The 24732-nt window shown below is 37.5% G+C and overlaps 1 protein-coding gene across 1 annotated transcript in view; it reads left to right on the forward strand.

Moving 5' to 3' along the window:
* Positions 1 to 24732, forward strand: part of LOC101733293 (titin) — a 135477-nt gene that overhangs the window by 95030 nt on the left and 15715 nt on the right. The window contains exons 73-86 of the mRNA XM_031901901.1: positions 2277 to 2528; positions 2652 to 2903; positions 3863 to 4114; positions 4503 to 4754; positions 5675 to 5926; positions 6631 to 6882; positions 8996 to 9247; positions 11756 to 12007; positions 13853 to 14101; positions 16755 to 17003; positions 18143 to 18394; positions 18731 to 18985; positions 20928 to 21182; positions 22015 to 22266. Coding sequence (XP_031757761.1) covers positions 2277 to 2528; positions 2652 to 2903; positions 3863 to 4114; positions 4503 to 4754; positions 5675 to 5926; positions 6631 to 6882; positions 8996 to 9247; positions 11756 to 12007; positions 13853 to 14101; positions 16755 to 17003; positions 18143 to 18394; positions 18731 to 18985; positions 20928 to 21182; positions 22015 to 22266 — 3528 coding nt within the window. The remainder of the gene's footprint in view (positions 1 to 2276; positions 2529 to 2651; positions 2904 to 3862; positions 4115 to 4502; positions 4755 to 5674; positions 5927 to 6630; positions 6883 to 8995; positions 9248 to 11755; positions 12008 to 13852; positions 14102 to 16754; positions 17004 to 18142; positions 18395 to 18730; positions 18986 to 20927; positions 21183 to 22014; positions 22267 to 24732) is intronic.

Genomic DNA, 24732 nt, shown 5'->3' on the forward strand with positions numbered 1-24732 from the left:
AATTTTTCTTCACATCATCTAAGTCAGGGCTGTCCAACCGACCCTCCTCTGTGTGGCCCCCCACTTTTCTGTCTTTGTGTAATCTTTAAATTGTATTAGTACTGAGATTAACTGGCCCCTGCATTGTTCACACCTCAGATTCAGACTGTAAACCCATGTATTGTCTAAACATGTAATCCCCTGTACTGTTCACACCTTTTAATCCCTGCATTGTTCACCCCCTGCATTTTTCAAACCTCAGGCTCAGACTGGAAACCCCCACATTGTTCACCTGTTCACACCTCAGACAGATTATAGGAGCAGTTCCAGCATTGTGTCATGTGTGTATGGCACACACAGGTAGCATAGGGCAGGCAGAGTATGGCACACACAGGCAGCATAGGACAGGCAGAGTATGGCACACACAGGTAGCATAGGGCAGGCAGAGTATGACACATGGGCAGGGTAGGGCAGGCATAGTATGGCACACATAGGCAGGGTAGGGCAGGGAGAGTATGGCACACACAGGCAGGGTAGGACAGACTGAGTATGGCACACAGAGGCAGCATAGGGCAGGCAGAGTATGGCACACAGGCAGGGTAGGGCAGGCATAGTATGACACACACAGGCAGCATAGGGCAGGCAGAGTATGGCACACAGACAGGGTAGGGCAGGCAGAGTATGGCACACACAGGCAGCACAGGGCAGACAGAGTACTGCCTGCCCTACCCTCTTGTGTGTGCCATACTCTGCCTTTCCTTATTCTGCCTGTGTGTACCATACTCTGCCTGCCCTATGCTGACCATGTGCTTTACTCTTCCTGCCCTATGCTGCCTGTGGGAGGTGAACCTGGCAGGGGTTTGTTCTGGAAGTTTGTTAGCATTTGGAAATAGTCATTATATGGTCCCTGAAGTGTGTAATTATATGCTGGGGGTTTCTGTGCTATCCACAGAGGAGGAGGAGGCATATGGATTTAACGGTATGTCTTAATATGACATAATATAATTCTTTCACATACGAATGAAGGGTGATATCTCTACAGTGTGCACCAACCATTGGGTTTTTGCTGTGCTGCCACCATTAATGTGGGTATGGTCTTAAAAGCCCTTGTGATAACATAGGTGTAGTTTGAAGTGGGTGTAGTTTAAAAAAGGGGAGTGGTCAAAACTGGCTTCCATTATCGGCACTCCACCATGTAGGCCAGAAAAATTCCGGCCCTCAGTACCACAGAAGTTGGACAGCACTGATCTAAGTCATGTAGCAAACCTTTACTTATCAGCTTTCTCTCTAGGGATGTGCAGGCCGGCCCTATACCCGTCGAACCCGCGGGCGGATTCGGTTCGAGTACTTATGCTTGCTCTTCCCCCCCGTGACCTTACACTGCTCACTTTCCGGTTCTGGCTCTCTTATTTATAGGCATGCCCACCCCTTTTGTGATGTCATCAGTGGGCAGGTCGGGCGCAGGTCTATAAATATAGGGGACTAACCGGGTCGGGTTCGGGTCAGGTATAACTTGACCCACACATCACTATTTCTTTTCTCTGATATTTCCTCTACTCTGCCCTTTTGCCGGAGGAGAAGTGCAAAACACACATGCATGCTGAAAATTGCACATGGGAGGTGAGCATGTGCTGGCTGCCACTGACCTGAAGTTAATGTTTTATATAACATAGTGTTGTTATGCTGTGTTATTGACAATGTCAACACATATTTTACATATCAGCTGGCCATTCCATTTTTTGCTGGCTGCTTTCCTAGGCTGTCTAGGAGAATTGGCAGCAATCAACATATTTTATGCACTTCCTACAATTTCCCATCTAAAGGGCAGGCAGCCAACATGTTGGCTGACTTGACAGGGAGCCACTGTGCATCACTTCCCATGTCACTAACCTTTTTACCCCAGCCCAGTGCAACTTTTTTTTAATAAAAACACACTTTCCAATAAAGTGCCCTTGGCCTGTTCACATTTTAAAGAACCAGCTAGAGCTGAAAAGTTAGTGATTTAGCTCACTTGAGGTGCCTCATAAATTAGAATGTTCAATTGTTTTTAACTTTCCCTTTTTTTTAACTTTCCTTTTGTTTAAATCAGTGAATGGGAATAAAGCTTTAGAACCTATCTTCACTTCTATTAAAATATTGTACTAATATCTACTAATAAATATTTAGGTAGAGATGCGTGAAACACCTTTCTTGGATTTTCTTTTTTTTTTAATTTTCCAAGAAAATGTTCCAAGGCTATGACACAGCAGGCAAAATAACTGGTATGTACTAAAACTCATGGTTCTTTTATCTTACAGTTCCTTCAGTAATTCCAAACTTGACCATAGACAATGTCACCACAAACTCGGTGTCTCTAAGCTGGGCTACTCCATTAGGCAATGTCAGTTCCTATATCATCCAAGTCTTAGGAACTCCATCAAAGGAACTGATAGTGAATACAAATTCTTCCCTTGTGGATCAGCTGATACCTGGAAATTATTATACATTCATGGTCTTTGCTACAAATGGGAATATGAACAGTACAAAAACACAGAATTCTACATCTACGGGTAAATGCCCTTCTAATATGTCTAGTTCTTCTGTTTCATTGTTTTCTGTTTTTAAACTGTATTTTAATATCTGCCATAAAATGCTCGGTACATATTGAAAGGAATGGTTCTTTTATCTTCTAGTACTTCCATTAATTGCAAACTTGATTATGGGCAATGTCGCAACTGATTCAGTGTCCCTAAGTTGGCCTATTCCATTAGGAAATATCAGTTCCTTTATCATCCAAGTCTTGGGGACTCCATCAAAGGAATTGATAGTGAATACAAATTCTTTGGTTGTGGATCACTTGATTCCTGGAAATTATTATACATTTGTTGCCTTTGCTACAAATGGGAATATGAGTGGTACAAAAACCTTGAATGCTACATTTACAGGTAAATATATATTTTTAGGACTACACCTAAAAATGCCCTTATACACTAATATGGCCAGTTCTTCAGTTTCATTTTTTTGTTTGTTGTTTTGTATTGCAGTTTCTGCCATAACTATGTTTTAGTTTGATTTTAACGAAGTAATATGTTACAATTTGCCCAAATCTTTTACAATGACACAGTAGGAACATTTTTATTAGAAACTACAGAATCCAGTTAAATACAGTTACAGCAGTACATATAAACCACTCTGGCATTTTTATTACATGGTCCTAGGCATGTCTTTATGTATGTGCATGTCTGTGTGCATGTGTGGCAGTGGCATTTGTTTTGGAAAAATACTATTGTTTCCCCTAACCAGAGCGTTAGCTCTATTAGTTTGCGCCTCTGGTGGGGGAAACAACTATTGGGTGATAGGTGCCCTATAAGTAAAATGTGATATTTGTGATGTGGCAGAAAATGTCTGTGATGTAACAAAACTGCCAAATTATCTGTTGGTAGAATAACACCATTAAATTAGGCCTATGTATTAATATTTAATCAGGTTTAATTAATAAAGTCTGGATATTAAATACAAAGAGACAAAATCTTCTGTATATACTAAAATGGATGATTTACTTTGTTAAAAGCTGACAGTATGCATCACATCTTTAAACAAATCATGCCATAATGTATGTATGTATGTATGTATATCTTTATTTATAAAGTGCTACTTATGTACGCAGCGCTGTACAGTAGAATACATTAATACAAACAGGGGGTTATTAAGATAATAATAGATAAATACAAAGTATAACAATAAATACAAGATACAGTTGCAATAAGTTAAGAGTCAAAGACACAAGAGGATGGAGGTCCCTGCCCTGTAGAGCTTACAATATAGATAATGTTCCCTTAACTAGATGGCAGAGCAGACAAAATACTCTGTATATACTAAAATGCATTGTTCTTGTATCTTCTAGTTCTCCCAGTTATTGCAAGCTTGATCTTAGACAATGTCACCACCAATTCGGTGTCTCTAAGCTGGGCTACTCCATTAGGAAATGTCAGTTCCTATATCATACAAGTCTTAGGGACTCCATCGAAGGAACTGATAGTGAATACAAACTCTTCCCTTGTGGATCAGTTGATACCTGGAAATTATTATACATTCATGGTGTCTGCTACAAATGGGAATATAAACGGTACAAAAACTTCAAATTCTACATTTACAGGTTAGTATATTAAAGCAGTCCAATCAATACATCTATAACACCTTCCTAATATGGGCAGTTTTATTCTGCTATGCATGTGTGTCTGCATTTGTGTGTGTGTCTGTGAAAAGAATAGATTACAAGGCATGAAATACACTTGCTTTCAGTAAAATATCCAAGTAGGTAAAATTCTTTATGCTCTTTAATCATAGTTCGGTGTCAAAAATCATCATAAAAACAAACTCAAATTGTCTGCAATCCTACTTTTTATGTGTTTTAGAAGTTGACAGTATGTACATCTCCAAACAAGTCATAATGTTCCCTTAAATATATGGATGGTATTTATGCTAAGGCAGAGCAGACAAACTACTCTGTGTATACTAAAATGCATTGTTCCTTTACCTTTCAGTTCTTCCAGTAATTGCAAGTTTGATCATAAACAATATCACCACCAATTCGGTGTCTCTTAGCTGGGCTACTCCATTAGGGAATATCAGTTCCTATATCATCCAAGTCTTAGGGACTCCATCAAAGGAACTGATAGTGAATACAAACTCTTCCCTTGTGGATCAGCTGATACCTGGAAATTATTATACATTTATGATGTTTGCTACAAATGGAAAAGTAAACGGTACAAAAACCTCAATTTCTGCATCTACAGGTAAGTAATATAAAAGACTAGTCTAGTGTACTACATCTAAAAATACATGGCCAGTTTGATTCTGCTATGCACGTGTCTGCATCCGTGTGTGTGTGTCTGTGAAAGGAATAGATTACAAAGCATGAAATACACTTGCTTTCAATAAAATATCCAAGTAGATACAATTCTTCATACACTTTAATTCAAAAACTTCAAATTCTACATTTCCAGGTTAGTATATTAGAGTGGTCTAATGAATACATCTAAAAATACCTTCCTAATATGGACAGTTCTTCAGTTTGATTCTGCAATACATGTGTGTCTGTATTTGTGTGTGTCTGTGAAATGAATATATTACAAGACATGAAATAAACTTGCTTTTAGTAAAATATCCAAGAAGGTAGAATTTTTATACTCTTTAATTACAGTTCTGTGTCAAAAAGAGATAATTAAAAAATGAATTTTCTGCAATTCTACTCTTTTATTTGTTAAAATCTGACCGTATGTACAGGTATGGTATCCCTTATCCAGAAACCCGTTATCCAGAAAGTTCAGAATTACAGAAAGGCCATCTCCCATAGACTCCATTATAAGCAAATAATTCTAACTTTTAAAAATGATTTCTTTTTCCTCTATAATTTTTTAAGAGTACCTTGATCCCAACTAAGATATAATTAATCCTTATTGGAGGCAAAACAAGCCTATTGGGTTTATTCAATATTTAAATGATTTTTAGCAGACTTAAGTTATGGAGATCCATATTACGTAAAGATCCCCTATCCAGAAAACCCCAGATTCCGAGAATTTTGGATAACAGGTCCTATACCTGTACTACATCTCCAAACAAATCATGTCATAATATTCCCTTAAGTAGATAAATAGTACTTTTCTCTAAGGCAGAGCAGATTATATATACTAAAATGTGTTATTTTATATTCCAGTTCTTCCAGCAATTGCAAGTTTGATCATAAACAATATCACCACCAATTCGGTGTCTCTTAGCTGGGCTTCTCCATTAGGAAATATCAGTTCCTATATCATCCAAGTCTTAGGGACCCCACCAAAGGAACTATTGGTGAATACAAACTCTTCCCTTGTGGATCAGCTGATACCTGGAAATTATTACACTTTCATGGTGTTTGCTACAAATGGAAATATAAACAGTACAAAAACCTCAATTTCTGCATCAACGGGTAAGTATATAAAAGACTAGTCTAGTGTACTACATCTAAACATACATGGCCAGTTTGATTCTGCTATACATGTGTCTGCATCCGTGTGTGTGTGTCTGTGAAAGGAATAGATTACAAAGCATGAAATACACTTGCTTTCAGTAAAATATCCAAGTAGATACAATTCTACATACACTTTAATTACAGTTGTGTCAACAAGAGATCATTAAAGAAACACGAAAAGCTGTCACCAAAGCAGACAGTATGCACTACATCTCCAAACAAGACATGTCATAATGTTCCCTTAAAGGGGTGGTTCACCTTTAAATTAACTTTAAGTATGTTTTGAAATGGCCCATACTAAGCAACTTTTCATTTGGTCTTCATTATTTATTTTTTAGAGTTTATTTGAACAATTTGCCTTCTTCTTCTGACTCTATTCAACTTTCAAAAGGGGTTCACTGACCCTACGAGGCTACAATTGTATTGCTAATGTTGGTGCTTTCTTTCAAAGCACTCCCTGGTTGCTAAGGTGATTTGAACCCTAGCAACCAGAAAACTGCTGAAATTCCAAACTGGAGAGTTCCTAAACAAAAAGCGAAATAATGAAAAAATCACAAACAATAAAAAAAATGAAGAACAATTGCAACTAGATGCAACCAATTAACTAGATGGATGGTATATACTCTGTATATACTAAAATGCATTGTTCTTTTATCTTCCAGTTCTTCCAGTTATTGCAAGCTTGATCTTAGACAATATCACAACCAGTTCGGTGTCTCTAAACTGGGCTACTCCATTAGGAAATATCAGTTCCTATATCATCCAAGTCTTAGGGACTCCATCAAAGGAACTGATAGTGAATAGAACATCTTTCTTTGTGGATCAGCTGATACCTGGAAATTATTATACATTCATGGTGTTTGTCACCAATGGTAATATGAATGGTACAAAAACACAGAATTCTACATTTACAGGTTAGTATATTAAAAACATCTAGTGACTACATTTAAAAATGTCCTACTAATACAGCCGGTTCTTCAGCTTTCATTTTTTCTCTGTTGTTTTTAAACCACATTGCAACTGATGCAATAAAAGGTTTTAAACTGATCTAAGGATAATCAAAATTATTTACACTTTGGTTATTTATGTAAGCAGAACAGTGGCAGAATAACATTTTGAAGTCTTCAGTCCTTTCATATCACATTGCCACATCTCAGGAAATCTTCTCAAGAAGTGTTTAGCAATGAATCTATCAATTAATGAATCTGAGATTATATAGATAAGTATATGGATAAGTTGGTAAGCGTGCACTGGGGTTCATTTGGAAGGGTTAAACTTGATGGACTTTGTTTATTTTTTAACTCAATTTAACTATGTAACTTTATTTCATAAACTTAACAATATGCACATTTGACATGCAAATCCAACACATGGGATCTTCCAACACTATTTATAAGTAGTAGCCCTGTCTATGTGGTTTTAAACAGACTCTCAAACCATCTTGTGCTCTTTTTTGGATGGGCACATGGTGCTGGTCCCAATTTCAAAAGGGTTACCTACCTAACCTAGTATCAATCACATTCAGTGATTGAGAAGGGTTCTGTGCTCTCCTAAATATTCCTAATTAACTATACTTAACCAAAGTAGTTTGGCTATTACAGTTATGCTTGCATTTTAGCTTGGCCTGTTGACACTGTATATACAGAAACTGTTACCATACTATGCTATAGTGATTGAGCTAAGCCCTAATATCTGCCTACCCTCAGTGGCACTCTGTTAAGGGGATGGCGATAAGGTCATGTGTTAACCGAAAGTTCAAACAGGGACCATTGGAGATAAGATATGTGCCATCTCCCATGCTCTGACTGGCTTACTTTCTTCACATTCTGTTTCTAGGAACCTTACACACTTTACCTCTTCATCTTATGCACTATCATGTAGTTTTTCTTCTCGGTCTTGGCTATCTTCTTTCTATTACTCAGTTTTGGCTATTTTCCCTCCACCTCCCATCTGTTCTGCTATGTTGTTATGATTGGATCTGCTCCAGCAATCCACTCTTGGAGATGAAAGCAACAAAGCCATTAGTAATATTGCCAGTGGGATACATTTCTACCACATTTATTTTTTATTTGGATCCTTTGTTTAGTGTTCACATATGATAATGAAGTAGTATGATGTCACAATATCACTCCCACCTTTTTCCCACAACAATTTATTAAGTTTAGTTTGTTTGTGCACTTTGAAAAAGGCCCCTGTGTAGGCTGAAACGTTAGCCTCCAAATAAAGTGTTTTCTACTACTTTTAAGCACTGTGTTGTGTGGACCTTTACTACGCATATATATATATACCAAAAAAGGTACCGCACTTTGTTTTCTGTTTTCTTCCACTTTTCCTTAGAAACCAACAAAAACATTTTAGTGCTCCTCCTTGTCCCTAGATAGATAGATAGATAGATACATAGATAGATAGATAGACATAGAGTTTATATGTGTACTTGAAATGGTGAATAGGTGGAAATAAAGATAGACTGAAAGGAAGAAGAAGAGATTCTGGTATCTCGTATTGTAATTCACTTGTAATAAGATTTCAATGGGATATCATTGAAAAACATAAATCGTCTGCAGTTCTGCTCTTGTCAAGGGCTATTACATTCCTTTTTATAACTTTTATGCCAAAACATATCTTACTAACACCAGCCTTTCTTGCTAGCTGGTTTCCTATGCTGTCCAAGAGACCTGGCAGCACATTATATAAATTGCCAACCAATCCCCAACTTGTGGGTTGACCTGAAAGCTACCCACAACATTTCATTACCTAAGTGTGAGAAGACTGTTATTTGATACCCATATTCTATTGTGCTTCTGGGAAACAAACTTTAGGACATGCCAAAAATTCATATATAACAGGAAAAAGAGAGTATCTATGAGTTTTTCCCGATAAATGTGTCATTTTTAAATTATTGTTCAGGAAGAACTGGATGAAACACCTTTCTTGGCTTTTTTTTAAATTATTTCAGGTAATTTTGCTAAGATGGAGCAGACAAAATACTTAGTATGTACTAAAATGCATGGTTCTCTTATATTCCAGTTCCTTCAGTAATTGCAAGCTTAATCATATACAATGTCACTACCAGTTCGGTTTCTCTAAGTTGGCCTATTCCATTTGGAAATATCAGTTCCTATATCATACAAGTCTTAGGGACTCCATCGAAGGAACTGATGGTGAATACAAACTCTTCCCTTGTGGATCAACTGATACCTGGAAATTATTATACATTCATGGTCTTTGCCACAGCTGGAAATATGAATGGCACGAAAACACTAAATTCTTCATATATATGTAAGTATATTAAGAAGGCATAGTTGCTGCACTTAAAAACGCCTTTTAGCATATCCAGTTCTTCAGTTTAATTTTTGTTTTTAAATTGCATTTTTATTTCTGCCGTAATTATATTTTAATTTGATTCTAAGGGTAAACCAGTTATTTATTGCATTATTTATTGAATCAGAACAGTTATTGCCCCCAATGTATAGGACATACATTATGGAATGGCATGTGTATTTCAAGGTTTTCAGACACATGATCTATCTCTGCCACATCATAGCATATGTGCTATGATCACATTGCTAACATTTTTACACCAGAACTGTGTGCATCCTTTAATCATTGCATGGGAACAGAACCAACTATTCCTACTGGCAATGCTTCTGGGTATAAATATTGTCCTAATCTACCACTGTGGTTGAACTCCAACTTGCCCCATTTTAGAGCTCTTCAGGATTTTTCTTACCAGTCACTACTGGGCCTGAAACTCCTTTAGAAATGTTCTAATAAACCAGACATTTACTACTTTCCAACAACTCAAAACAAAACTACTGTTGGCACACAAAACCTCCAATTATACAGATACCTTCAACTACTCAATGCATTTAGAGTGCAATTCTCCTTTCTGAATAAACATATGCTACTCCTTTGCTAGAATTAATTCTGCATGAGTAGAGCAAAAGAAGCTGACATAAAGATTGTACCCAGGGCAGCTCCTGCAGTAAAGCAGGTGAGATGGGCAGGCAGCCAGAGGCTTAGTGCCCAAGATGCTGGGAGCCTGAGGTACCCTTTCTACACTTAGCATGGCACTGTCCTCAATTACAGAGCTTTTAGAGGGAGGTGACAAGATACCTAGCTAATAATGTAGACCAGTGCTGTCCAACTTCTGTGGTGCTGAGGGCCGGAATTTCTCTAGCATATATAGCGGTGGGCCGCTAATGGAAGCCAGTTTGACCACTCCCCTTTTTAAACCACACCCACTTCAAACCACACCCATGTTATCACAAGACCATTCCCACATTAATGGTGGTAGTGCAGCAAAAACCCAAATGGTTGGTGCACACTGCGAGAATATCAACCATAATTCATATGTGAAAGAATTATATTATGCCTCCTTCTCCCCTGTGGATAGCACAGCAACCCTCAGCACATAATTACACACCTTAAGGACCATTTAATGGTTATTTCCAACTACTAACAAACTCCCAGAACAAACCTCTGCCAGGTTCACCTCCTACAAGCAGCATAGGGCAGACAGAGGATGGCACACACAGGCAGCTAAGGGCAGGCAGAGTATGGCACACACAGGCAGTACTCTGCCTGCCCCATGCTGCCTTTGTGTGCTATACTCTGCCTGCCCTATGCTGCCTGGATGTGCCATACTCTACATGCCCTTAGCTGCCTGTGTGTGCCATACTCTGCCTGCCCTTAGCTGCCTGTGTGTGCCATACTCTGCCTGCCCTTAGCTGCCTGTGTGTGCCATGCTCTGTCTGCCCTATGCTGCCAGTGTATGTCATACACAGTACATACAGTGACACAATGCTGGCACTGTTCCTACAGTCTGAGGTGTGAAGAAGTGAACAATGTGGGTGATGTGTGGCTCAGCCTGAGCCTGAGGTATGAACAATGCAGTGGGTGAACAATGCAGGGATTAAAAGGTGTGAACAGTACAGGGGAATTACAGCCTAAATCTAAAGTGTGAACCATGCAGTGGGACAGGTAATCTCAATACTGATACCATTTAAAGGTTACACAAAGGTAACCTTTAACCAAAGGTGTGGGGGGCCACACAGAGGGGGGTCGTGGGCCACTGATCTAAACCTTTCACCTGTGTTACTCTGAAGTCTGCCTACTGGGATTGGTAGAGTACCTCCTCCCCCCAGATTACAAGAGCAGTATTGTACTATTCCAAGAAGTTGGTGGTAATGTGCTAGGGTGCCCTCTGTAGTTTGCAAAGATTCGGAATTCATGGCTAAATATTAACCTGAATAAGACCCCCCAAAATTGTAAGTTTGGTCCTAAAGGTCTAGCATAAACTTCTCTAAATTGTATTGTGTCTCTCATTGTAAGAATATATGATGTAGTGACAGCTACCTGCACTTCTGTACACCAGGTACCGGAGAAACTCATGTGTCAGTGAGTGCACCATGATTGTTAATAATTGTTTGTTGTTTGTTTTGTCCCTTCCCCCCTTCCCTTGAAAATTGGAAATAAACCCTGATATGTAATAAAAGGTATTACTTTTGCCTAGAAGCAGTGACCCATAGCAAACTATAAGATGCTTGCTTTTAAAAAGATGACCAGTAAATGCTACCTGTTGATAGGTTGCTATAAGTTAATGCGCCTGGGAAAACTTAGTGACCTTTAAAAAAATATATTGTACTAATGTCTACTAATGAATATTTAGGCAGAGCTGTGTAAAACACCTTTCTTGTTTGTTTAAATATTCCAGGTATTTTTGGTAAGACAGAGCAAATAAAATGCTCATTATGTACTGAAATATATGGTTATTTTATTTTCTAGATCCTTTAGCCATTTCAAGCTTGATCGTATACAATGTCACCACCACTTCAGTGTCTCTGCGTTGGCCTATTCCATTAGGAAATATCAGTTCCTATATCATCCAAGTCTTAGAGATTCCATCAAAGGAACTGATAGTGAATACAAATTCTTCCCTTGTGGATCAGCTGGTTCCTGGAAATAAATACACATTCACAGTCTTTGCCACAGTTGGAAATAAGAATGGCACAAAAATAGAGAACTCTACATTTACAGGTAAGTATTTTAAAGAAGCCTACTTATTACATCTAAGAATGCCTTACATTGTATTGTAATTTCATAATTATGTTTAAATCTGATAAGCAAGGTATTTACACTTTTGCATTATTTATCCTAGCAGAACAAGCAAATCACTAAAAACCATGTGGCCCAAAATCATGTGACCTTGAACTGAATGTGACTTTTTTCACGATTCAGGTTTTTTTAAAAAATGAGAAGGCTAGCCACCTGAATGCTGGCAAATGTTTAAGTATTTTGTGATCACCTTTTTTCAGCCTGCTAATTTGGGTATAATCTCTATAAAGCTATGTGGAATATGACTGCTATATAAACTAATGGTAGTAATAACATTTAGTACTGTGGCTATTGCAGAGAAATACATTTTTATTTCTTCTACATGGTGCATCATGTAGTAAAGGAAGCAAGATAGGCTGTCAATAACTTCTATCATTTATTTTAATATTATCAAATATATAAATCAATAGTTATCTAGTAAAAACTATATATATATATATATAGTATACAGGGAGGAGCACACCATATACAAGTCCAAATGCCCTTGGTGCAGGTCAAAAAACAAAAATATAGTAGAAAGAGTGCCGCACACACAGGGACTTGATAAAACCACTGGTTTTTTGGTTTGTCCCTGAGGAAGAGCACAGATTGTGCTCGAAACGTTGGAATTTTTTCAATAAAACCACTTTTTCTTTTGTATCAAGTCCCTGTGTGTGCGGCACTCTTTCTACTATATATATATATATATATATATATAAGTTTATATATATATATAAGTTCCGAAGGTTACGTACTGCTTACACAGGATCATTTTCGATATTTTATTGATGTGAACAGACAACTAACATTTCGCCTGCAACACCAGCCTTTGTCAAAGTTACTTGGTAAAACAAATGGAAACCTTATATACAGTATTTGGCAGAAAAACACACAGGCAGTGACGTGGGAGTGTATAGAACAAACCCACTGCAAGTGATGACATGATAAACCCACACCCTCTGTGGAAATCCAACAGTCAGAATAAAATACCATCACAAAATTGAAAACAAATGAAAAGGGGAAAAAATAAAAAATAAAGAAGTAAAACAATATATCGTTTCGGCTACAGTAGAGCGTATTTACAAAACTGCATTATTATCATATTGGATGTTTAGACAATCCGAGTTTATATCCAGGAGGCAGAAAAGAACGTATCACCTGAGTAGAAACTTGGTGAAAAATCGGCATATGCTTCAATAAGAAATAATAATAATGTCTTTTCCCGCCAAACACTGTATATAAGGTTTCCATTTGTTTCACCAAGTAACTTTGACAAAGGCTGGTGTTGCAGCCGAAACGTTAGTTGTCTGTTCACATCAATAAAATATTGAAAATGAACTCTAAGTCCTGTGTGAGCAGTACCTAATCATCAGAACTTGTTCATTTAATACCTTCGGGGACTGCACCCATGCAAAATATTCCAGTATAACGTGAGTGCTGGCTTCCTAAAAATGAGAGAGCAGGCATGGTAGCTTACTAGTTAGCACTGCTGCTTTGCAGGTAAATTCTCACCAAGGCACTACCTGTTTATGTAGTTTATATTAGAAGTTTATGTGTCTGGGTTTCCGTTAGGTACTCCTGCACTCCAAAAATATACAGACAGAATTACTGTCTTCTGGTAAAATAAATCCTATTGTGACATTTAAATGTGATAGGGACCTTACATTAAAAGCTCCATTTGGGAGAAGGATTGATGCAAATGGCAAATCATCTCCCTAACAATGTAAAGCTTTATATTAAATGAATCATCGTTCTCTGGACTAATATTTTACATTTTTCTACCACCAGAACCTGGCATCATCAACATCCTGAATACAGATAAGATAAGTAACAACTCATTATATGTGAGTTGGCATCTAACAGAAGGCAACGCAACATCATATCTTGTAGAAGTGATAGGAGATTTGCCTCAAAAATTCTATGTGCAATCAGAATCAGTAAATATTTCTAACTTAACCACTGGTAATCAGTATACAGTGGCAATTTCTGCAGTCGCTGGGTCCGAGCAAGGTAGCAAGTATGAGTTTTCAGTTATGTGTAAGTATTCCCATATAGTTACATTCTTTTGTATTGTTTTGTTGTTGTAGCTTTACGACATATGAATTTGTCTATCAGACTTAATATACAGTGGAGGAAATAATTATTTGACCCCTCACTGATTTTGTAAGTTTGTCCAATGACAAAGAAATGAAAAGTCTCAGAACAGTATCATTTCAATGGTAGGTTTATTTTAACAGTGGCAGATAGCACATCAAAAGGAAAATCGAAAAAATAACTTTAAATAAAAGATAGCAACTGATTTGCATTTCATTGAGTGAAATAAGTTTTTGAACCCTCTAACAAAAAAAGACTTAATACTTAGTGGAAAAACCCTTGTTTGCAAGCACAGAGGTCAAACGTTTCTTGTAATTGATGACCAAGTTTGCTCACATTTTAGGAGGAATGTTGGTCCCACTCCTCTTTGCAGATCATCTCTAAATCCCTAAGGTTTCGAGGCTGTCTCTGTGCAACTCTGAGCTTGAGCTCCCTCCATAGGTTTTCTATTGGATTAAGGTCCGGAGACTGACTAGGCCACTCCATGACCTTAATGTGCTTCTTCTTGAGCCACTCCTTTGTTGCCTTTGCTGTATGTTTTGGGTCATTGTCGTGCTGGAACACCCATCCACGACCCATTTTCAGTTTCCTGGCAGAGGGAAGGAGGTTGTCGTTCAGGATTTCACGATACATGGCTCCATCCATTTTCCCGTTAATGCGAATAAGTTGTCCTGTGCCCTTAGCAGAAAAACACCCCCAAAGCAAAATGTTTCCACCCCCATGCTTGACGGTGGGGACGGTGTTTTGGGGGTCATAGGCAGCATTTTTCTTCCTCCAAACACAGCGAGTTGAGTTAATGCCAAAGAGCTCTATTTTGGTCTCATCAGACCACAGCACCTTCTCCCAGTCACTCACAGAATCATTCAGGTGTTCATTGGCAAACTTCAGACGGGCCTGCACATGTGCCTTCTTGAGCAGGGGAACCTTGCGAGCCCTGCAGGATTTTAATCCATTGCGGTGTAATGTGTTTCCAATGGTTTTCTTGGTGACTGTGGTCCCTGCTAATTTGAGGTCATTAACTAACTCCTCCCGTGTAGTTCTAGGATGCTTTTTCACCTTTCTCAGAATCATTGACACCCCACGAGGTGAGATCTTGCGTGGAGCCCCAGAGCGAGGTCAATTGATGGTCATTTTGTGCTCCTTCCATTTTCGAACAATCGCACCAACAGTTGTCACCTTCTCTCCCAGCTTCTTGCTAATGGTTTTGTAGCCCATTCCAGCCTTGTGCAGGTCTACAATTTTGTCTCTGACATCCTTGGACAGCTCTTTGGTCTTTCCCATGTTGGAGAGTTTGGAGTCTGCTTGATTGATTGATTCTGTGGACAGGTGTCTTTTATACAGGTGACTAGTTAAGACAGGTGTCCTTAATGAGGTTGACTAATTGAGTAGGAGTGTCTAACCACTCTGTGGGAGCCAGAACTCTTAATGGTTGGTAGGGGTTCAAAAACTTATTTCACTCAATGAAATGCAAATCAGTTGCTATCTTTTATTTAAAGTTATTTTTTTCGATTTTCCTTTTGATGTGCTATCTGCCACTGTTAAAATAAACCTACCATTGAAATGATACTGTTCTGAGACTTTTCATTTCTTTGTCATTGGACAAACTTACAAAATCAGTGAGGGGTCAAATAATTATTTCCTCCACTGTACCCTCTAGAAAAAGCAAAAACGCTATGGAACTAGAAGTTCCTAATTCTGCCCCACCACATTGGGACTTATTTATGAATGCCCTGTGTTTGATTTGCAATTATTTTGCTTGCAAAACTGACTGCAGCTTTTAAACTCTTGATCTGAGCAGTTCTACTATATTTTATTTTATATATGTACTATAGCAATTTCCAACTAGTACCCATGCAAGCACTTTCTATGATGCATTAAGCAGTTGTACTTGTTGGCAGTTGTTTTGGGTGACATGTGGTCAGCTTAGATTTTACCAAGGAATCTCACTTAATATAAAGTAAAGCTGAATATAAAATGTAAGAACTACTTCAACTTTCTAAAATCACTTGCACAAGCTTTAGAATCATCAAAGGGGTAACAAAATGTAAACACAACAACAACTTTGTTTCAACAATATTGGAACAGACTGTAGTTTTTAGATTCTTGCAAATAACAACCTGTTATATATATTATTTTAAATAAAAAAAGGTCTTATTAATAAGTTTTCACTTTTCCTATAGTTGTTTATTTTAACAGTTATGTGATCAGTTATAGTTATGTTTTAGCAGCACATTATGTGCTGAATTCAATTTAGAGTGCTGAAAGATTATATTTTGTATTGCACTGGTAGGCCCATTTGGTGAGAATGTCCTTGTTATACCCAGTACCTTTAATGTGCTTTTGTTGGCTTTTACACTGTTCCTTGGGCACCACCATATGGAGCCATTAGCCTTAGCAGAGTGGAAAAAGAATCATAAAATGCTAAGATGGCAGTGGATTCCAAATGGTGATTAATACTGTTGAATCTATTACATTCAGCATCCCAAATAAAAAGATATGTTGCAATTACCTTACTTAGCTATACATATTCTAACCAAATAATATGGTCACTATTTATTGTTCATAGAACCTAAAATGTCAACATTCTCTTACACAGTGTCAGATACTCTCAGCTGTACAAATATATCAACAAACTCCATGACACTGCTGTGGGATACTCTATTGGAGCCCAACATATCCTATACAATAAATGTAATTGGTTCACCTCCTTGGAATTGGTCAAATTCTACCAATGAAATTGTGCTGGGAAACTTGATACCAGGCAATCTATATATAATTCAATTATCTGCTTACCAAGGGAATACTGTGTTGCATGGTTATGGAGGTCAGATTACAGTGTACACAAGTAAGTATTTATTTTTTTTAAGTTGATGTTCTGCATTTGTTTAGGTTTCAAATTCACACATTACTCCTACTTATGTTTAAATTATAGCAGCCATGTAGTTTTTTCCATTTATATTTATTTACCCATTTCCCACAACTATGTAAAAGTTAGGTCATATGACTTGAAGGGGGTGATTTATCAACACACAAATTACATTTTTGCTGCAATTCGAATCAAACTAAAACTCATGAATTCAAATTATGGTTTAAAAAAACTCGAATGTCTGATATTTATTATAAGTGCACAGAATTCAAAAACACAAACTTGAAACTTTGGCATATAGAAGTCAATGGGAGATGTCCTAGGCACAATTTATGTGGGTTTTTCAGTTAGAGTTTTTTCAATTTTTTTGAGAGTTTGTGGACCCAATAAAAAATGATGGGTAGAAAATGAATTTGATACATTTAAGTTTTTGTTTAATTTGATCAAGGTTTTTGTATTCAATTTTTTTAATAAATAAGCAAACATCTCTAAAAGTCACAAGTTTGAAAATTGATAAACAAGGCTTCTTGGCATCATTGCTAACTGTTGTATTTTGCTTGCTATAGGCCTTATGCTGGGGTGTAATAGAACTGGCAAATTTTCCATTTGGGGAAAAAACTTGAAGCATTATGTTTTGGAAATAATTTACAGTTTACACCATTATCCAACAATAGTGAAACAAGGAAGGCAGCTTTTCATTACTGACTTAAATTACAACAATATAGTTAGAAGCATTAGGGGTGCCAACTTTAACCCCTCCTCAGTGAACCAGATCTCTAACATTTTTCCCAAAACACTGTACCTCATTCTGTGCTCCCTGGGCCAGTACGTTTTTCAAGAGGTACACTGATGTCGGAAAACAAGTAGCAATGTTGCTCACTGAAGGGTGTGAATAACAAATTGGCATGGAAATTTTTTCAACTTTTTTTTAACTTTTTTTTTACTTTCTTGTACTTTTAACAGAAAATCACCACATTATATTGTACTGTCATCTAATAAATATTTGGGTAGAGAGGCGAGTAACACTTCCTTGACTTTTTTATTCCAGATAAATTGGCTAGACACAGCAGTCAAAATGCTCAGTATGTACTAAAATATGTGGTTCTTTTATCTTTCAGTTCCTCCAGTAATAGCAAACTTGATCATAGACAATGTCACCACCAACTCTATGTCTGTAAGCTGGGCTATTCCATTAGGAAATTTCAGTTCCTATATTATCCAGGTCTTAGGTACTCCATCGAAGGAGCTGATAATGCATACTAATTCTTCCCTTGTGGATCAGTTGATACCTGGAAATTATTATACATTCATGGTGTTTTCTACAAATGGGAATATGAATGGTACTAAAACACAAATTTCTACATTTACAGGTAAGCTACATTTTTAGAGAGGTCTAGAGACTACACCTGAAAATATCAGGTCAAACATATCATTCAAATGCTTCTGTGAACTAGAAGTTCTGTTCAGTCACTACCTACCAAGAATCTTTTCTGAATGTTTGACTAAATGTTGGAAATTAATTTTTGAAATGCTGGAAATATGGGGTAAAAAGTTTTGGCAAACACACTGTGGATAAAAGCATATGATTTGTGCATGTACATCCCATTTTAGTATTGTACAGCACTGTGGAATATGTTAGTGCTTTATGAATACATGACAAAAATGATAATACTATGGACTAAAATGCATGTTCTTTTATCTTACAGTTCCTTCAGCAGTTACAAGCTTGAGCATAGACAATGTTTCCACCACTTCGGTGTTTTTAAGTTGGCCTATTCCATTTGGCAATGTCAGTTCCTATATCATCCAAGTCTCTGGGACTTCATCAAAGGAGTTGCCGCCTGTGTATACAAATTCTTTAGTTGTGGATCAGCTGATACCTGGAAATTATTATACATTTACAGTCTTTGCCATAGTTGGGAGCATGAATAGCACCAAAACAATAAATTCCACCTTAACAGGCAAGTTTTTAAGAACATTTATCTGGTACATTAGATCATATGTGAAAGTATTTAGTATTGTAGCTTCAAAAGTATTAAACTGAGACTTGGTGAACTGAGAACACATTCTGTGAACTAGAAATTTGTTTAAGTCAGGTGTTTAAGACTTAAGAATCTTGTATTTTCATCACTGATTAAGTGATGGTTTCAGGGATGTCAGGGTTTTTAAATAAGTAAAAAATTACAGCAAAACTAACAAAGAATCTTAAAGGAGAAGGAAAGCTACTGACACTGTTTACTCTCAATAGATTAGCCACAATAGTGCAAACTAAAAAGCTATATTTATTCTGTAGAATGATTTACCATACCTGAGTAAATATCCCTAGAAGCTCTCTCTGTTTAACAAAGCAGCTGCCATATTAGCTTTGTGTGACTTAACCTAGCTTTCCCTCTGCTTTGAGTCTCTGGCTGGATCGTAGCTCTGGGCTCAGATTACAGCAGGGAGGGGAGGAGGAAGAAGGGAGGGGGAGAGAGGAGCAAGCTACACAGGTAGACTGGTTAGGGCATGGAGTTTTAGCTGAGAGAATGACAGTTTTTTTTTTGTTTTTTTTTACAGAGGACTCAGAGCAGCATTACTGTGAGCGTTTATTCATGTATTTACATAGACCTTTTTAGGTTTCACATTTCCTTCTCTTTTAATGCACTAGAGCTTGAACAAGCTGCTATGTCTATTAAATGCAGCATTATTGTTGGCACTGCTTACTTCCTTCATTGACATTTGCAGTTATCACTATAATTATTATATATTCCTACATAGTATTATATATTCCTACATTCTGCAGTGCTTTGCAGAGACTGTTTTGTATTAATTCTTTACCCTAGTGGAGCTTACACATGTATATATATGTACAGTACAGCACATGAAGGGTAGATTAAAGGGTGACAAATATACTTTCAAATTTGAAAGCAGGGGTCTTAATAATAAGAAATTCTAATTATGTTTAAAAAGGTGATCAATCCCTAATTGCTGCCATTTTTACTATTTTTTCAATGTGGCAAATATTAAAAGTATAAACACCATCTCTAAACAAGACATGTAATAATGTCTCCCTGAGTGCATTATTTGTTAGGGGGCTACCAGGTTCATATACTAACATCATATTTCCTCCGAGGACTGACAGTATTATGCATATGATACCAATATAATACACAAAAGCCATGAATATACTGTAAATGAAACAATGCTTAGAAATGTCATCAGTTATAATTGGTGCTTACATACTTCCTGTCACATGTGTTACCAGAGTCTTTAAAATGGGTCTTGCAGTGAGGTGGGACAGAACTGGCCAATTATGCATTTATTAAGTGATTTCTGTTGTCTTTGGGTTTAAATAAAGTAAAAAGTACTGGAAAAGGAAGGAGGGGGAATTGTAAGGCACCCCCAAGTGAGCAACATTTTTTATACTGGGACAGTGCCCCTTTTGTTCCTGGGGCAGTTCATTTTTGTAGAAGAGTTATAAAGATATCATCACTTCGAGGTATAATGTGGTACTACTATCTACCAATGAATATTCAGGCATAGCTACATGGGACACATTACTTGGCTTTTTAAAATTGTCTTCTGTTAATTCCAATAATGTGGAATGTTGAGGGGAAAAACAGGTATGTAACTGGCCTCCTCCACCGACACTATATATATATATATATAAAGATAAAGAAGAAGCAACCATACCTGTATAATCACTGTGGGGTGTTCCCAGTTTTTTATTGCAGTACTTCAGATACAATCCAGATCCAGGCCCTCTGTTCCCCATGTGAAAAGAAAACATGAAAGCATAAATTTAATACAAACTTCATTCCATTTTATTATTGTACAGTGCTGTGGAAAACATCAGCACTTTATAAACACCTGACAATAATGATAATAATAGGGACTAAAATGCATGCCTCTTTTATCTCACAGTTCCCTCAGCAATTACAAGCTTGTTCATAGACAATGTCACCAGCACTTCGGTGTCTCTAAGTTGGCCTATTCCATTAGGAAATATAAGTTCCTATATCATCCAAGTCTCCGGGACTCCATCAAGGGAATTGCCGCCTGTGTATACAAATTCTTCAGTTGTGGATCAGCTGATACCTGGAAATTATTATACATTTATAGTCTTTGCCGTAGTTGGGAACATGAATGGCACCAAAACAATGAATTCCACCTCAACAGGCAAGTTAAAGAGTTCTAGTGACTACACGTAAAAATTACATGTAATTAGGGGCTACCCAGCTCACATACTAACATTACATTACCTCCCTAGATTAACAATATTATGCATATTATGCATATAATATCAATATAATTCCCAAGAACCATGAATATCCTGTAAATGATATACTTATAAACAGTGCTTAGTGATATCATCAGTTATAATTGCTGCTTAGTGATGTACTTCATGTGACATGACTTACTGGAACTTGTGTACCCCCTGTTGTAAAATAAAGCCAAAGTCTTTAAAATGGGCCTTATGGAGAGGTGTGATAGAACTGGCCAATTATGCTTTGGGAGAATTGCACCTTTATTAAGTGAGTTCCATTGTCTTTGTGTTTAAATCAAGTTTGAGTAGTAAAACTACAGTTCATGCCATTCTCTAAGAATAATAAAATAGACAAAGGCAGCCATTTTATTGTTGACTTTAAAGCACACAAATAAGGTTAATAGTACTGGGGGAGATGACAATTTATTAGGCACCCCCAAGTGAGCAAAATTATACTGGGAGAGTTCTACTGCTATAAAAATACCATCAATTTGAGGTAAAATGAGGTAAAATGTGGTAATACATACTGTAACTGCATTGGACACCTTACTTGGCATTTTTAAATATTCTCTATTGTATTGTATTAATTATTCTCTATGTAGGCAAGCCTTCTAGTCCACTGGTGAAAAAAGAACTGTCACAAAAACCTAAATATAATATAAACTTCATCCCATTTTTGTTTTGTACAATAATGTAATAATGATATTAATATGAACTAAAATGCATGATTATTTTATCTTACAGTTCCTTTAGGAATTGCAAGCTTGAGCATATACAATGTCACCACCACTTCAGTGTCTCTAAATTGGCCTATTCCATTAAGAAATATCAGTTCCTATATCATCCAAGTCTTAGGGATTCCATCAAAGGAATTGCCAGTGAATACAAATTCTTTGGTTGTGGATCAGCTGATACCTGGAAATTATTATACATTTGTGGTCTTTGCCACAGCTGGGAACATGAATGGCACCAAAAGTGTGAATTCTACATCAACAGGCAAGTTAAATGTTAAAGAGTTTTAGTGACTACATGTAAAAATGCTCTTCTAATATGGCAAGTGCACTGCTTACTTCTCTTATTGACATTTCCAGTTATGATATTATTATATATATATTCCCACATATTCTGCAGTGCTTTGCAGAGATTGTTTTGTATTCATTCTCAGCCCTACTGTAGCTTACACATGTGCTATACATATATAGTAAATACATATGAAGGATAGTTTAAAGGTTGTGAAATACACTTGCTTTAAGTAAAAATTGAAAGTAGGGGGTCTTAATAATTAGAAATTATAATCATCTTTAAAAAGGCCATCATGAAAAAAACCTTACTTGCTGTCAGTTTTACTATATTTGTAATGTGGGGAAAGTTTAAAGCAGAAACTTCATTTCTGAACAATAGATGTAATAATGTCTCCTTGTCTGCATTGCTCATTGGGTCTGCCTGGCTCACATACTTACATTACATTCCCTCTGAAGATTGCCAACATTTTGTTGATTTTATTAATTTAAGACATTTCTGTAAATGGAGAGTCCTTTAGGCAAGGACTGGTTATTGTGTGAGCAAAAAGAACAAGACTGATACTGAAAAGAAAAGGCTGGAGATCCGGAGCAAGATTGACAAGCAGGAATTAAATGGACCAAGCAAAGCATCAGGAACAGGCAGGAACTGAATGGAGTGTGTAAAGAGTCAGGCACAGGCAGGAGTGGGACAGAGCAGGTGAAGAGTTTATAACAGGACTAGAACAGAACCAGATAGGACTGGAGAGGGAACAGAAACAAAACAGGAACAGAATCAGACAGGACTGGAACAGGACTAGGAGCAGAAACAGGAACCTGGGAGCAAGAACTAGGGACATGCAACAGTGTTCAGACTATAAGAGGCCAATGCTCAGGCCAAGAAGTGAGGTAAGGGCTGGGTTTAAATAGGGCAGAGTCAGCCCTGATTGGTTGACCCTTTCTGACCAATAAGGCTGCTGGGAACTGATTGGAAAGGCCCGGTGAAAGGTATTGAGCACACCTGTTAGCTTCTTACCTGGCCTAGTGGATAGGGAAAGCAGTCAGAATTTAGAGGTTTCTGGCTCAAATTCCAGCATAGGGGTGTGTGTGCCTTGCCATCAAGCAATATGGCTGCGTGATGTAAGAGCTCCATAGGTCTAGCACAAGATCCCTAGTGTGAAAACTGGCAAAACAGACTGGAGAAGGAGAGGACTCCAGCTAGGAGAAAAAACAATTGCATGCTCTCCAAGATGGCACCTGCAGCCACTGACAGAGAGGACTATGCAGAAACAGAGTGTGACTCCTCAGCTATAGAAAGCGAAGGAGAAGAAAAGCAGCTTAATATCAATAATTACCTTGCGAATCTCCCATCTCGCTCTGAAATGAAATCCATGTTACAGAAGGTGACGGCTTCACTGAAAGAGGAGCTTCAAGAAATAGAGACATGAAGTATTGCCACATGCACAGATGAAATTGAGGCCAACCAAAGCAAACTTATACAGAATGAAAAACTTTTACACTCAAATAAGCAACATGCAAATAAGCACTCAAACACAAGTAGCCCAAAAAAACACTTCAGCCTAAAAGAAGAAATACTCCTCAAAGCCAAAGATGTAAGCAATTTAATATATGAAGATTGTACTGTTAAGCTATTCCAGGATGTTTCCTGCTACACATTGATGAAAAGGAAAGCACTGAAACCCATTACAGATGCACTACTGGAGAAAAATATACAATATCAATGGGGTTTCCCATTTGCACTGACAGCGGTAAAAGATGGAACGCAATCCATGCTAAGGGTACACGAGGATACATCATCCTTCCTACAATGGCTCCAACTGCCACAGATGCCTTTACCAGGATGGATAGTAGAGCCAAACAACTCATGCGAACCAGACTTCGATCTTCAAGGAGGCTGGGTATCCCACCGCACTCCAAAACGTACCTCAAGAACACCAAAGACTATGACCTCTAGAGAAAGGCTAAGACCTCCAACAGAACCAGCGATTTGAACCAAACAGGTGTACCTAATACCTAGGGGCACATTTACTAACCCACGAACGGGTCGAAATGAGTCCGATTGCGTTTTTTTCGTAATGATCGGTATTTTGCGATTTTTTCGGCTTCTTTACGAATTTTTCGTTACCAATACGATTTTTGCGTAAAAACGCGCGTTTTTCGTAGCCATTACGAAAGTTGCGTAAAATCTGGCGATTTTTCGTAGCGTTAAAACTTGCGCAAAAAGTTGCGCTTTTTTCGTAGCGTTAAAACTTACGCGAAACTTTGCACCATTTAAGTTTTAACGCTACGAAAAAGGCGCAACTTTTCGCGTAAGTTTTAACGCTACGAAAAAAGCGCAACTTTTTACACAACTTTCGTAATGGCTACGAAAAACTCGCGTTTTTACGCAAAAATTGTATTGGTAACGAAAAATTTGTAAAGAAGCCGAAAAAATCGCAACAAA

The sequence above is a fragment of the Xenopus tropicalis genome, chromosome 5 (genome assembly GCF_000004195.4).
Source record: "Xenopus tropicalis strain Nigerian chromosome 5, UCB_Xtro_10.0, whole genome shotgun sequence".
NCBI lineage: Eukaryota > Metazoa > Chordata > Amphibia > Anura > Pipidae > Xenopus > Xenopus tropicalis.